This window comes from Antrostomus carolinensis, unplaced genomic scaffold, assembly GCF_000700745.2.
Source record: "Antrostomus carolinensis isolate BGI_N321 unplaced genomic scaffold, ASM70074v2 scaffold10590, whole genome shotgun sequence".
Lineage (NCBI taxonomy): Eukaryota > Metazoa > Chordata > Aves > Caprimulgiformes > Caprimulgidae > Antrostomus > Antrostomus carolinensis.
Genome location: NW_010286452.1, coordinates 14835 through 30357, shown reverse-complemented (window position 1 = coordinate 30357; position 15523 = coordinate 14835). Strand labels below are relative to the sequence as shown.

General features: G+C 42.5%; 2 protein-coding genes across 2 annotated transcripts in view; one reads left to right on the top strand and one right to left on the bottom strand.

Moving 5' to 3' along the window:
* The window catches only part of CEP95 (centrosomal protein 95), a 16121-nt gene extending 9690 nt beyond the window's left edge, over positions 1 to 6431 (top strand). Inside the window, exons 12-22 of the mRNA XM_029085633.1 lie at positions 1 to 93; positions 280 to 394; positions 1184 to 1362; positions 1660 to 1752; positions 2679 to 2829; positions 4034 to 4194; positions 4365 to 4439; positions 4634 to 4786; positions 5861 to 6007; positions 6104 to 6175; positions 6255 to 6431. The exon at positions 1 to 93 is cut by the window's left edge and continues 37 nt beyond it. Of these exons, the coding sequence (XP_028941466.1) occupies positions 1 to 93; positions 280 to 394; positions 1184 to 1362; positions 1660 to 1752; positions 2679 to 2829; positions 4034 to 4194; positions 4365 to 4439; positions 4634 to 4786; positions 5861 to 6007; positions 6104 to 6175; positions 6255 to 6431 (1416 nt within the window). The remainder of the gene's footprint in view (positions 94 to 279; positions 395 to 1183; positions 1363 to 1659; positions 1753 to 2678; positions 2830 to 4033; positions 4195 to 4364; positions 4440 to 4633; positions 4787 to 5860; positions 6008 to 6103; positions 6176 to 6254) is intronic.
* Positions 6432 to 11482: 5051 nt separating this feature from the next.
* ACOX1 (acyl-CoA oxidase 1) overlaps positions 11483 to 15523 on the bottom strand; it is a gene marked incomplete at its 5' end in the record, with an annotated part of 18043 nt that continues 14002 nt past the window's right edge. The window contains 5 exon segments of the mRNA XM_029085607.1: positions 11483 to 12033; positions 13061 to 13267; positions 14135 to 14278; positions 14365 to 14470; positions 15120 to 15475. Coding sequence (XP_028941440.1) covers positions 11983 to 12033; positions 13061 to 13267; positions 14135 to 14278; positions 14365 to 14470; positions 15120 to 15475 — 864 coding nt within the window.

Sequence of the window (15523 nt, the reverse complement as noted above, 5' to 3'; positions counted from 1 at the left end):
CTTTCCCTCAGAACAACAAAGGAAAAGCTATCTGAGCAAGAGCTTCATAAAGTGTCAGAAAAACTCTCTCGCAGGTTAAATGAACTAGATTTAGTAAGTGAAATCTATTCTTTGTTGTATCTGAGCAATCTTGCCTTAGTAATGATAGCGGAGAGAACAAGAATATAAATTTAATATTGATGAAAAAGATAACTGCAACTAACACCTGACTTTAGACAGTTCTACATTTTGAATGAACTATTGAACCTGCTCCCCACCCCCCCCAAATCTATCCAACAGATGTTAAAGAGAGCTTTAGATGGGCATACCAGAGAAGAAGAGTTGACAGATGAAGACAACCTGTCTCAGCACAGTGACAGTGTCATGGATTATCGCCGAAGGAAAGCTGAACGAGGTAACAATTCTTATGGCAATTAAATATTTGGATGAGAAGGAATATATATATATAAAAATCCTTCTCATGTAAAGGTGATACATGGAACTATTCATAGTTGGTTACTAAATTTTGTATTGTTACTTCATTTATATTTTGTCATAGATCCACACTTGAGCAACACTAACAGAATTACAATTAATTACAATTACAGTTCCCATTTAACACTTAAGTAGCTATGGTAGAACTTTACTGTAAATACAAAGCAAACACAGCTGCAGTAAAACACATACAGAAAGCACAGGGAGGGACAGAACAAGCTCACTGATAGGACTATGACAGTGAAATGAGGACCTAGTCACAATATCCTTCACTGCAGGTTCTGTGCTGAACGCAGCATGTACATCTCAGAAACATTGTGCAGCGTATGTGTTGGTGGCAATGTGATTAAATAACCACCCTATATGCACACCAGGCTATAAAATTTACCATATAGCTTTATCTAATCCACATGCACATTATATTGCAAGATGGACCACCTGGTGTACAGATGGTCTCTCACCTTGAGCTACCTTCAGTTGTCTTTGCTGCTTTTTCCTTTCCCATCTTGAATATCTGCTCATATCTTTGCTATTACATACACCCCAAAAATTGTGATTTGGGCTTTATCCTTTTATGATTTAGTTTGTGTTAAACTTTTTGACTCTTATGCTGTATGGGTTTTGGGGGGATTTTTTTCTTTATGTTTGTCTGGAGATTTTTTTTTGTTTGTTTCAAGTTAGATACTCAATGAATTATCTTTCCTTACAGACACACCACACCTAAAGTACCCAAGCAGGCCACGATCCCTTTCTCCAGCCTCACCCTCATCTCAGCATCAACTCTTTTCTAAGTTGGAAGAGAAACTTTGCAGTAGTGGAACAGGGCAAATAAGGAAAATACACAGCCAGCTACAAAAAGAAAGGGATGAAAGAACAAAAAAATCAAAGGTAATTTCTAGGTTAGATTTATGGGTCACTCTTACCAAGAATTATACTAAAATTATTAAAACTGAATGCTCTTATTTGATGAGGGCATCTGGTGTAATTTAGTAATTTCGTACTGTTGTATCTGTAGACTGCTGAGGAAGAGACTTACATGCCAAATTTTGCAAAAAAAGAGAGTTTAAAGCTGAAGAAAAAAAGCTGAAGCTGAAGCTACTTTGACCCATACACCAAACCAGTTAATGAGGTGGTCATATGAACTGATTATTTTCTCTGAAAAGTCATCTTATTTTTATTTTCTAGATGGTCGCTAAAGCTTATGAAGATGAACTAAGAATTTATGAAGCTAGGGAAAGGCTAAGACTTTCCAAGCTCAGAGGAGTCATCAAGGAATTGGTATGTGATGCACTACGGTGATTGTTTGTTGTATTTTGTTTGCTGTTTTAAGTTTGTCTTGATGATATATCCAGACACTGGATATGTGTCTGGATATATCTTTATATGTCCTTTATATCTATCTTATATATCTATATATGTCTTTTGGGTACAAAAACTCCTTCACTTCCAGTGTCATAGTTACAGCACTGTCTACTACTAAAGCAGTAAAGAGAAGGACAGCTTTTTGTGAGGCCAGGTAGACCCAAGAGACAAGTTTCAGCACTTCTGTGTATTAAGAGTAATACCTATTCTTATGGGTAACAACCACCATGCTTTTGACATGAAGTCGTAATTTCAAGACACTCAGATTTAAAAAAAATTAAGCTAAGTGAGCAGGTAGCTAAGTGACCTTCCATAGATTGGCCTAAACTTCTCCACAGATGGGCACTTGACACACACATCTGCAACAGCTAGGGTAATAAAGTTGGATCCCTCATAGATTGTAGGCAATCTGCTTAATATTGTCATAGTCTTTAACTGCTCTAAAAGTTGGGTTTGTGCAAGGATGATTCTCTAACGTTATGAATATGGCAAAGAGGTTTTTGCTACTTTTTAAAATACTAGTGGAACAGCAAAGAACCTAAACTGAAAAGCTCTCTCATACCAACGGCCCTTTTCACAACCTTTGCAGAACTGGTCCATAGGCTGCTGCAGTTGTGTTAAGTGCTGCAAAAGAGCAGGTTAAGCATTGGTGAGATTTAATCTTTATTTGAACCCTGACCTGCATTTGGTAAATTCTGACCTTCTGGAGAATCCAATTCAACATGTCTGAATTTTCATTCTAAAGTTTCAAAGACATTTAAGTTCTGATATCCAAACTATGTGATCTGTCAGTCTTTCCTTTCTCATACCTGTTCTCCATCTGTTTTACATCTGCTCCTAAGGAACAAGAATACAAAGAAAACATCTTTAAAGAACCTCCAAAAATGCCTCAGCTAGTGAAAGTTTATCCTAGAAAACCCACACCTCGGAATGCCAAATACAGCCAGTGGATTCCAAAACGAGGGACTGGGAAGCCAAAGAAAGCAGCTCCAAGTAAGAACTGCAAAACTATACTTGGTGGAAAATTGGTTATCTTTTGAAAGCATGTGTTGAACTCCAAGAATAAAGGCATCAGTCCAACATATACCAGTCAGCTGTAGCACTTTCCCTGTCTTATGAGCTCTATACTTCTAGATTTTTGTTAGGGAAGATAGTGCTTTACATAAATATAAACCACCAACGCACGATCAAAACTGTGGCCATTTGCTACCTCCTTAAAATCCTCTGGGTTATTTTCAAGGCTTGTTTCCATTACTGCTACTCTGATGGCTTGCTCTCTTGTAGTCTCAGCTCAGTTGTCTTTTTTTTTTTCCTTTCTTCTTCTCTCTTTTTTTTTTTCCCCCCTGAGCATGTATCACATTTAAAATTGGGCCTTCAGCTTGAGTGGGCTGATGCTGAGCCAGCTAGTAGAGCAGAGTCTGTCATCTTCCCTTCAAGACCCTGCCACAGCGGTGTTAACACTGCCACTAGTTTTGTGGAGCAAGTGATGCTCCAAGAACAGCCAACTTGGAAATAACAGGCTCTGTTTTGGTAAAATGCATTGTGTGTTTATACCATACTTATGTATGGTATACATAGTATGTATGGTGTCATCCCCTATGTATCTAAATGCTGTTCAGGTACACTGCCTTATTTTTTTTCTCCAGTATTTAAAGGGCATATACTTGGTTAATACCCATTTGTGTCGACTCCTCATCATCTTTTCCTGCCAGAAAGATCAAAGATGTAACAGGGATGAGCTGGTCGCAAACCAGTTTATTTTCCACCTGTTTACTTGACCTGAATCTGCCACTACCACTGCTGTATTAGCATTATTTTAAGTTTCTGCAGCCAGTGAGAGACAGAGACAGATAAAGAAATCGCTGATTAGTGATGGTCAGAACCATTTGAAGAAAGAAGGGGATATCTACCTTATTCAGATGTGGTGGTGGGAGGGAAATAACACCTGAGCTATAAAAGCCAATCCTTCAGCAGAAAAAAACCACACCAACAACAAAACCATGGGATTGCTTTCTCTGCTGCTGTACTGAGTGATGTTATGTCCTGCTGGGTTCAGCTTGTCATAACAACAGCATGGTAGTTGTATCTAGTGTTCAAGCTAAAATATTTCATAACTTAGTCTGACACTGTCTGGAAGAATTTACCACTAAATGTAATCTCCAGGAATTTATTGCTTACATCTGTCTTTACCTTGTAGTGAAAGTAAGAGATGATGACCTCCTATTTCAGCTCCTGGAAGAGTTTCCCCACCTGCATATTTCCCACCATACTATGAATAAAATGTGGCAGCAGCAGCTTGCACATGCTGAACAACTTAAGGCAACTTCTGTCAGAACTAAACCAAAACTCCAAAATGAAGTGAGCATTCTTATTCTTACCTTCTAAATATCAGCAGGGATAATAACTTATGCATGGTAACTCTCAACATAAAAAACAAAATATAGCAGAGGGGCAATGTTTAAAACTCCTACACACACCTGCCTGGCCTGCAGAAGCATGGAACTAATTAGCTTTTTTTAAACCTCCAGGTTCAACAAGCCCTGAAGAAGCATGAGCTTCTTGTTGCAATTATTAAAAGAGATCAAGACCATAACAAGAGACTGGTATGTTCTTTGCAGGGTGTTTGTTACTGTCCTGGGTTTGGTTAGGATAGAATTAATTGTTCACAGGGAACATCGGGGTAGGGAGAAGGTCCTTAGTAAAAGACCTTGTTTATGTAGCAACAATTAACAAAGCTTTGCCTGCAGCAGTGTCTAGTGGAAGCTTGGTGGTCTTACAATTACTGTTCTCTATTTAGCAAGAATTTAAGCAACGTATCTGGCGACAGAAATGGGCTCAGAATAAAGTGAGAGAGAAACGCCAGCAAATTGCTCGAGCCAGGAAATATTATGAAGATTACCGGGTTCAGCTGCGTGCCAAGATGATGCGGGCTAGGACACGGGAGGAAAGGGTGAGTACAAGGTGTCTTGCTCTGCAAGTGTGGAATTCTTTTTTGTTTGGCCCCCAGTGCTCAGGACTCGTAGTCCAGTAGTTCAAATAATGGTAGAAGTAGACAGAGAACAAGTTAAGTGAACAGAGCACAGGAACCAGGATTAAATGGTTGGTCAGTCAAGGCCACAGATGAAGAGGTTCCTTCTTTGGAAACACTGATACAGTTCAGGACAAACCACTGTAAAACAAGAAAAGACACTTTACAGGGTTAAGAGAAGGAGAGAAAGGGTGAAGTATCAGTGTGGAAAAACAGGGCTGGTAACGTGAGAAATTGGGGAAATGAGTTTTCAGAAAGAGTAGGATTAAGAACTTGTTCCTATAGTTACTATCCAAGAAAACAATCCTTCAGTTAAGGAAACTGATCAAAAAGACACTTTGGTTATTCAGTTATGTTTGTTAAACAAAGTGGACTTTTTGACAGATACTTCTCTAACTCGGGCTGGACACCAGAGCTAAGGAAAGCAAGTAGAGTTACTACACTTTGAGAATTGTCTGTCTACTCTTGTACCTTTTAAAAATAAAAGACTAGAAATCTAGTGCATAATCCACTCGTAGTGATTTGAGATCTGTTTGCCTCAGGCTGCACAGCACTGTAGCTGGTAAATGTTCTTTTGTATCAATGGAAAGCCTGAGTGCAGGCTGGATTTCCTGCTGCTGGAAATCTGAAGTTAGATGACAGAATGCAGGATGTGCTGTAAATCACAGCACGTGTTCAAAGACCCTGGCTTGCACTGGCTGGTTGTCTGAAGTAATTTTATAAATGTACTGTACATTTGCTGTTCTAGCCCCTTTCTTAGTCATGTGACTAAACTGACATGAACAATTTATTTTATCTGTCAGGATTTCAGCTCAATGAGTAACACCAATACAGCTCAGCTGTATCTGTGCCATTACTAGAGATACAACTGTACTTTTTCACGGGCAATGACTCAACTTCATGTGATCACAGGAGGCAAAGCAGCTGAAAAATGTCAATGTATATTTGGAAGTTTCTGGGAAAGTTTTAGATTTGCTTTTTTTTAATTGCTGGCAGATATTTAAAAACTTATTTGAAGAAGGCTTAGAAATTCAGAAGCAAAGGCTGAAGGACCTTAAACTGTATGCTCAAGAGAAGCGTGCTGAGCAAAGGAGAGAGCATGAAAATGAGTTGGAGTCTATGGAGAACTATTACAAAGATCAGGTAAAGCTCCATCTGCATGAAAGACAGTTAATATTTTTTACACTAGAAATCTTTTCTTCCTTTAACTGGTTCAACTCATATACATGTTCTGCTTAGTTTTCCATGCTAGCAGAAGCTTTATCTCAAGAACGCCAAGAAATCCAAGCCAGAGAGAAAGCACAGGCACAAGTAAGTGTGTTTAATTTTGTGTAAATGTCTTTTTTTTTTTTTTTAAATGTGCTGTGGCTAATGTCTGTATTTTCTTTAGATGCTACAGAAAACAAAAAGAGAATTGAGGTCAAGGATGGAAATGGAAATACAGCAACTGCAAGCAGCAATAATGCAAAGTGATGATGACACCTTTTTTCAAGAACTAGAAGCAGACAGACTGAAATCCAGACTTCAGATGGCTTCCTTCCAGTACAGCAAGAGCCATTTCTTGTAGGCTTACAGCAAATAGCACTGCAGTTCTCTCTGGCTAAGATGATGAAAATCCCCAAGAGTTGCTGTAACAGGAAGATGATGTGTGTGGCTGTCATTTTGACATGTCAAGAAGTGTAGCTGCTGGGATCTCTACAGCACTTTTATGATCACCAATAAAGTTTTTAAACTACTTTCTACCTTCTGAGCAAGGCTGAGATAAGGTTGAGCTCCACACAAAGGAAGTGGGATGAAGTCAGTGTGCTTTAGTGACGTTGTCTTAGAGGAACAGTTGAATGCTAAGCCTCCTCTATGCCTGTGCTGGTTCGTATTGCCAGAGTTGAGGAGCCACACTAACACCATTAGCCAGAAAGTACTGGAGTGGAAAGCTCACAAAGAACATGTAGATCTTTAAAAGAACATCAGTGGTTCAAGTTTCCTTTGGAAGGACAAGTTAGAGAGTTTGCTCTTAAAAGCAAGGGTACTTGCATTTAGTACCCTGTTTAGTTTTTCCAGGGAGAAGCAGATTAGTTCTAGTTCTGTCAGTGTGAAGCTAGAGTAAGTAGTGATTAAAAGTTCCAACATTCAGCTTTAACCTTACTCCAGGATGTGAGGAAGGACTGTGTGCAGGGGTGTCTGGGGTGCAGGTGCCTCTTTTTTTAATTAACAAGGGATCAAAGCAGCCCTGCCTGCTCTTATCTCTCAGGACCATTTACAAAGTCACAGACAAAGTTGTAACGCACTACTGCCCGCTCTGTGGCCACGCATCCGCCGATGGGACACTGCTGGGTGTCACTGCCACTGGGGTTTCCAGCTCTGGGTAACAGCAGCAGCTTTTTTAGCTTTGCAGGTTTCCAATCAGATAATTCCTGCCTGCCTTTGCCCAAAGTCCCTGCTGTAACAATGCACCTTAGACCTTGCCCTGACCCACCAGCTGCTACTTGTGTCCAGAATGGATTTATTGGGGTGAAAGGCAATTTTAGGGGACTATCAGACCCAGTAGCATCCCTGCTGCAGGAATGAGAGGCACGAGTGCCTGTAACACAACCACCATAGGTAACCCCATCCAGAGGTGCCCCAGCTGTGGTTTGATGTCGAGCCATGGTGCTCTCAGCCACCCGAATCCTGACCCAGAAAACTTGTTAGGACCTCACACAAACTAATCCTGGCTGTTGATTAATTTCACAAAGAGGATGCATCAAGCAGCCCTGCTTATCTTTCTCTTTGCTCTGTTCTGTATTTTTCTCAGAGCTGCCTGTTGGAGCATCCTGCTCCTCATCAGCTAAAAGCCCTGCCAAAGGATCCTCTAAATCTGGGAGTGACCCCGTAGGGGCGGGAAAGGAGAATAATAACAAAACCAAACAGTATCAGTGTGACTGAGAAAAACAGTTCTGCACTAAGCCAAGCACTACCCCCACCATGTGCACATGGCAACAGGAGACAGTAGCTGCCCAAAGCCATGAATACAGGTTCTGCAGGAACCTGGGATACCCCTGGGTCTCCCTGAACTTCAAACGTTCAAGACAATTGCATTTCTGTTCAGTTTTCCCACATTATCTTTCTGCTAGAAGAAAGTAACTCAAAATTTGAGTGCTTTAGCCCTTGAACCCTGTTTAGACAAAGAAAAAGAGGAGAAGAAAACCCACCTAAATCACCTAAAGCCCGTTAATGATTCTAGTAGATGTTGATCTTGGTTGAAGCACAGACTGTGACACAGATCTCAGCTGTGCCAGGAAACTGCCCACCCTCTTTGGGAGTTGGACAGAATCCCCCCTGACACAAGGGCTCTCAAGTGTCACAGACAGTCATTCAAAAACAAAGCACAATGTGAATGCCCCCAGGAACCATCTGCCAGCCCGTCCTCTGAAGGATCAGATTTGCACCAGCATTGTAGGGGTGAAGGACCCTGTATCTCTTTAACCAGCCAAGCCTTTGGTTAACGGCAGAGGCAAGCTCTGGGCAAAGAGCGAGGGCAGAGTCCTCAGCTGCCCCCAGGCATCTCCGTGCTGAAGTGAAGTGACATCCTACCTTCAAAGTTAAAGTTCTTGCATTGTTGGGAATCAGGGGGGGATGAGAGTGGCTTCTTCTCCACCACAGGTACAGACTCTCCTAGAAAGAAAGAGAGGCCAGAGCTCTGAGAGACAAGGTGCTGTGGAGATGCCCCTCTCCTGCCCTGGCTGAAGGTCACTTTTCTGGTGGCAGCCCCATATATTGTGACACACAGTTTCCTTGCAGCCCCATGCAGTTTGGGGACTGGTGTGTCTTAAATGCAACCCCTCTGGTTCTCCTTCCCCACAGACGTGGCAGATCCTTGGTCTTCAACCTGCACCAGGGAACAGCCAAATGGTGTTTGGTGGGAGGCAGCAGCGTGGCCATTGTCACTGCTCAATGTTAGTGATGTTACCACACCACGACAAGAGGCTGGACCAGGGATCTCCCAAGGGAGAACACGTGGCCAGGAAAATGCTTTGTCTTGGACAGCCCCAAAAGGGACCAGGAAAAGGATTTTAGGGAACAAATCCACTTTTTGCTCCCTATCCTGGAAGCAAATACCCCCTGCTCATTTAGAACCAGGCTACAAAAAGAAAAACAGAGTCTCCTTTTTACCTTTCTCAGGAGCCAGCAGCTTCCCTGTGGTTTTTACTGCTCCTCCTGAGGACTCACACTTCCCAGGACCTTTCACAGTTGTCTTCCCTGGCCTACAACTGGGTTTCAATATTCCCAGGAGATCAGTTTCCATGTCATCCATGTCCTGGAGAGCGAGACAATGAGGACGGGAGCAGGGTGAGCACTGCTAATGCCTCAGCAGGGTTTCTCCCTTTGGAGGCTGGTGCTGGAAGCCGTGGCTGCAGCGCAGGTGGGGCTGAGACAGGGGGTATTTGTGCACTTACCTCCAGGCTCTGCAGCAGAGCTTGTGGGTCTGCATCAGAGGCAACGGATTCCTGTGTGGCAGGGAGAGGAGACTCAGACAGACGAGCAAGCTTGGGAAACTCCTCACCACGTTCCAGCCCCTGGTTTTCCTCATTTTATGGAACAGAAGAATACACGACCAACTCCCCCTCACTGGAAACCCCCTGTGCCTTGCTTTCTTTGCTGAGATCCTGCTGCCTCTGGGAGATGTGTCAGGAACATCCAGGCCATTGCCTTAGGTAAGGTTCTTCCAACACCACTTGATCCAGAGCGCACCCAGGAAGGCTGGGCTGCAGCACAACATGCTTCCTTGGCTTTGCTCCATCTCATCCAGGGCAACTGGAAGCCCTTCTCCCACCATCCACCCACTCCCCCATCCCAGCTTCCCCACCCCACAGGGATGCCAGAGAGGGTTCACCTCTTCAGCCAGACTTCAGGGTTCATATCCCACTCCTGACTTGGATGGGATGACACCAGGGACAAGCCTGGCCTGGCTCAGCCCCAGCCCTCAGGATACCCAAGCTCTCTCCCAAAATTTGGGCTCACTTCTGCAGCTTCCATGTCCTCTGCAGGGAGTCTGCTGAAAAAATCATCCTCTAGAAAGGACCTGTGACACAATTCCAGGGTTTAGCAGCACCACGTTCTGCGCTCAAAAAAAACCAACCCCAAACCAAACAAAAAACCCCCCAAACCTATGGGGAAACAATTTTAAAGAAATCCCTTCCATGAATTAAAGCTTCTGCTGCCAAACACTATCATTAAATCTTTGCTGTGGACAAAGAGCAAAGCCAGAAAGGCCAGACTAGAAATAAGACCAAAATCCAACTCATTTAAGGCCTAGTGAATACTTCATTCTACTTCAGCCACCACTTCAAATGACACCACTGAAGGCAACGCATCAAAGAAAGACATTTCGTCCAAAACCACATTTTGGTCATTTATTAAATCTGTACATACAGGCAGCTAGTACAGTTCTCATTAAACAGATTTAGAACCTGCTCCTCCACCATCCCTCCCCAGGTCAGCAGTCTGCTCTGCTGAATCAACAGGAGGCAAAGCCCTTTGCCTCCTCTGGTGTCCTGAACAGCACTGCTTCCATTCAACCTCAAAGATTCAGCAGCCAAAAAGCAAATTTGATTATTTTATTTAAAGTTAAACATTTCTTTCTGTTCAGCTACTGCATGTGGAGCCAAACACTGTGTTAATGCCAGGAAAAACTCCTCTTCGGAAAGCAATCCAAAATTAAGAGACTTCAACAGATACCAAAGTTGTCAGAGAACCAGCTTCTCTGATGTTGCCTCAGAACTGCAGGATTTTGGTGTGTGCTGAAACTTTTTACCATTTTAGCTCAAAGTTGCTCTTATCTGTTGTAAAGAGGTGTTATTGTTACTGGACAGAGTTATTGGTGTTGAAAAACAGCAAAGAATTTGCTTAGTTGTAGTTGCACTGATTTCACTGGGCATCAGGAGGTTCTGTTAAAAGCTAAATCTCTCATCTGTTAAATCCAGACAGCACGCTGCAAGTCCCAAGTCAATATAAAAAACACTAAATTAAGCAAATCAGAGAAAGCTCCTTGGAAATGCATGGGTAAGAAACAAACAAACAAACAAACAGACAAACCACCAATCTGGACACTTCACTTGGGATTGTTGTTTTCTTGAAGAATGCCTTTAAAAACCAGAAGAACATTCCAGAACAATCTGAAGACCCAAGGACCTCGGTCAACTGATTTCTGCCCTCAAATACTGGCTTCTTTATTCCAGGTCAAATTTGCAGTTTCTACCACTACATGTGGTTTTTCACATCAAAACACCGTAATTAACATTTGTAAAGTGCTTTGAGATAGTGCTACGAAAATACTAACAGTTAAAAGAAGGGCAGAACATCTATTATCAGCACCTCACTGATTATTACTACCTGCTTTTTTTTTCCCCCTCAGAGCAGCATCACTACATTCTCCTTTTGACTTCCTATTAACAAAGAGCAAGGTGCCAGCACTGGAGATGGCACACAGGAAAAAGGAGTTTCTGCAGGGCAGTGAAAGAAGGATGCACTGGAAAACATGAAGATGGCTTCTGGAAAGGTGAATGAAGCAGAGCTCCCGAGAAGGATGGGTATTTACTTCCCAGCTACATCACAAAAGCAGTGCCACATGCAGATTCACGTGCACAAAATTATGCAGGAGGGTTTAGACAGCATAAATATTTGCCAAACACAGGAGAGAGGTGCTGCTAATCTTAAAAAATAAAATCAAGACAGGGATGCATTTTGGGGGAGGGCACAACTGCTCATTAGAAACTATTGCCTGAGGGCTGTTAACTACTTAGTAGTAAAATCCTGCTACCTTTCCAGTTGACAGTAACTTCTCTCTAGTTAGCAGCTTCACAAAAGCAATCCTTGTATGAATCCATAAAGCTTTCCCAGATTTTTAAAAGGTTAATTTTACCATTATAATTGCACTTTAAAAAACAGGCATCAATCTCTACGCGCTTTCCCCAAACACCTCCTTGATTTATAGCAGTGGAAAGAAAGGCTACAATTATTCACTGTCCTACAGCTACCAGGATTTGAAAGGTTTGATTGAGGTGCCTGAAGAAAGGATGCAAACATCCTCACACCCAGTTTTCAGTTCAGGAAAAGTGAGCATTTTAAAAAACCAGCAGGCTTCACAGCTTGGCTTGCATCGGCTTCAGGTGTTTGTGGAAAGACTCATGAACCTGTGAGAGGACAAGACAACAAGGTCAGGCCTGAGCTTTAAAACAGTTTTAGCTCTTTACATCTTGCACTGTGTTTTGATACTAAGGAAATCTGAATCAGAGGCACTTTGTGGATTTAAGAACAGCCATCCAAGTCCTGCATTTGAGTGCCTATCATCTAAGCCCTGTATTTGAGTAGGTGACACAAAGGATGAGAATAGAAGCCAAAACAAATTGCTTCCCCACTACCTTTCTTGTAAGAAAAAAGAATGGAAGACACCTGATATCCATACAGACAATTATGCTGCATTTTAATTCAAAGAGAACTGGCAGAGGTCTCCTAAGGGAACTGTAATGAAGCTCCTAAGCCCCACTGACTTCAGAAGCATAAAAAATTGAGCAAGTTCTGGTGGGATCTAACTACAAGCGCAGTCTCTGGCAGCCCATCATAGGAGACTGTCCCAATCCAAGAGGCAGGAAAGGCCACTGAGCCAGGATTTCCAGCTCTGCTTTGGCTGATGGAAGAGGGACACTGACTCTTCCCAGCTCCGTTTCTTTTATTAGCTCAGTTGTAGCTACAGCCTTAGGGCAGACATACAACATCCAACACTAGAGTACCATAAGAGAGCAATTTATTTTCTTCTCCAATTACTACTACTGCCTGAAGGCACTGAAAGGTTTGCCAGAAAACAGGTAAGGCTCTCACAGCTACTGTCACTAAGCAGAATTAACAGAAAGTGATAATTTCTTTTAAATTCAATGAGATTATTCCATTGTTTCTCCAGGGAGAGTATGATTTTCTCCCTCAACTGAGAAACTCAGAAGTATCCCACAGGGATGAATGTGAGGCACATATGGGAGAGTAACTGAAGAAACTATACTGAAAGCAAAGCAGAAGTAGGTTGCTCATTTTGGTCCATTACCACTAGTGACTCTTCTCCCCCCTTCATCAGTTATGTGCTGAGATCACCAGATCAAAATTAAAAAACCTTAAATTGGGTTATTTCTCTGGACGTGACCTAAAAATGAAGAAATCAAGTTTCTTTACCTCTGTTTTGTTCAGTGGGGATTTCTTTGCCCACTCAAACATGTTCTCATAGACATTGCCATCGTATCGGCCAAGCACAGATCCAAGATGAAGGTCATGAAAGTCAAAGGCGTCGACCAGCGCTACCGCGTTGGGACGAATTACAGCCAGGAGCTCTTTCACACGCTGGTTCACTTGAGTAATTTGGGCATCAGTCAGAATACCCGCCTTGGGGAAAAAGAGATTGTAAGGAGGAGTGTGCAAGTCACAAGAACCTGGTCTAACATAGGTCAGCCTTCCCCCAAACAAAAATGCAGCAGTTAAAAAGCAAAACAAAACAAAAACCCCCCAACAAATTAGTGTTTTAGGAACTGCTAAATAATCGAATTGGCAATTTGCCAGAGCGCGCAAGCAAAAGGAGATGCCTGGCATAGCCCACCATACTGCCTAGCTATTTCATCTTGGATGGGAGACTCATTCTTTAGAGTGCCTGTATGTTAACTTCAGTAGCAGGTTTCCCGAAAGAATGTGCATCTGTGTATATTAAATTCTTCCCAGTTTCAGGGAATTTCTTTGTAAGCGGCAAAGAGGAAAATGGGAACACAAAATCTGCCTGAAGACAAAATAAAACACTGCTGCACAAATACATTCTCAAACTGAAAGAATTAAGAGAAGAAATGCGATGCCTGACAATTTAAACCCATTCAATGAAGGATGGGCTAAGATTTAGAGTACAATATCCCAGTTTTATACACGGATTTACAAATGCATACATGCTCAGAGCATGTCTAACTTTGCATCTCCTTTATTCATTGCTTGGTTTTTAACATACAAGCCCTGGTCACCAACTGGTAAACATTTTAAGCTGACCTAGACAGGTACCATGTTACCATTTATCATCCAACTCTGCTTCTGCAAGATCACAGGGGAAACCTAACAGGAGCCTTCCATCAGACCTGCACTGCTAATGGCCTTCTGGAAATCAACAGTCAAGACCTTACGCCTAAGCATTTGTGCAACTTTGCATTTAAAGCAAACTTCTGCAAACAATTCCTCTGGCTCCAGAGATTGAAAGTGCTGGAGAAAGACACCAACCTGCAAGAAATCCCCTGTGTTCTTACTGATCCCATACAGTGCATACAGGAGACACAGCTCAGTCATGACGGCACGGACAGCTGCATTACTGATCTCAGACAGCTTCGCTGTGAAAAGCTTCACTATCACATAGTGACAGTGTGCCTATGAGAAATGAAAGGAAGGTGAGTCAGGTTCATGAAGAGAGGAGAAACTCAAGCGTTATTTCCTTTACCAGGCACATCACTGACCTCAGATGCTCGCACCAGATCAACAGAAGTTCTGTTCCAGGCATCCTCCTTGCTCTTTCTGTGGTTCAGTTCAGCTTGCAAATTCTTTGCTGCAGCTTCTACAAGCCTGTTTTATAAAAGGAAGAAAAACAGGCTAAGCAGTAACTCCACATTAACAAGATTATATGCACTGAATTCATATGAACTTCAATCTAACACATCAGATGAACTCAGAGTCGAGTGCCACAACTGAATACATGGCCTGGAGTGAGCAGCTGTGACTCTAAAACCCCTATTGTCACTGCTGCAGCTAGAACATGGCTACACAGGGGTAAAACAACATTTGACAGCACACAGGTAGTGCCTGAATACTTACTCACATGCCAGTACCTGTTCTACTCTCACACTTCCTTCACAACAGGCTTCACTATCAGGATTGCTTCTCTCCAGATAGATATCTGAGCAGTTTGAACAATGTTGGTATTCGTACGCTCAAATATACTTGACATTTAAATAAGAAGATATTTCATATTTCAAAATGGAACAGAGTAACTGGGCTATGCACAGGCTGCGTGTAGCCTCTCGTAACCTCAAAGCACTTAACAATGGCCCAGCCTAGTCAAGTGTGTCACTTCTTGAAAGCAACCCACAGAGCAAAGCTTTGCAAACCACATCTTGAGAATCCAACATGAACAATGTCAGCAGCACATCGCTACCATCTCCCAAGACACACAATTTTATTGGTGCTTGGCTCAGTCTAATAAGCATGAACTCACCGGGCAGCACGTGCTTTGTAGGCCTCTACCAAGCTGCCTGGATCATTGATCCACACAGTCACAGTCCTGGCAGCCACGTGCTGTGGCTGAATGCGTTGCCTGGAGAGCTCGTTAAGGTAGGACACCATGCCAGTAACCTGCTGCCCAGAACTAACTTGGGTGTAGCTTTTGACAAGGAACCTGAAAATAGAGACAACAAATAGCAGCTTTTACTCACGAGTTGTTTGAATGGAGAAAAGTCATCTTAGCTAGGGTCAGAGGAGCAGAGAACAGTCACAGGCGTTTGCTCTTCTGTCAAAACTAACTGAGGGACAGAAACACGAGACACCAGTTTCATGGTAACACGAGATACTCTTCTGCTCGTCACTTCAGCTCCAAAGACTGTAACGTCAAGAAGGTCTCTG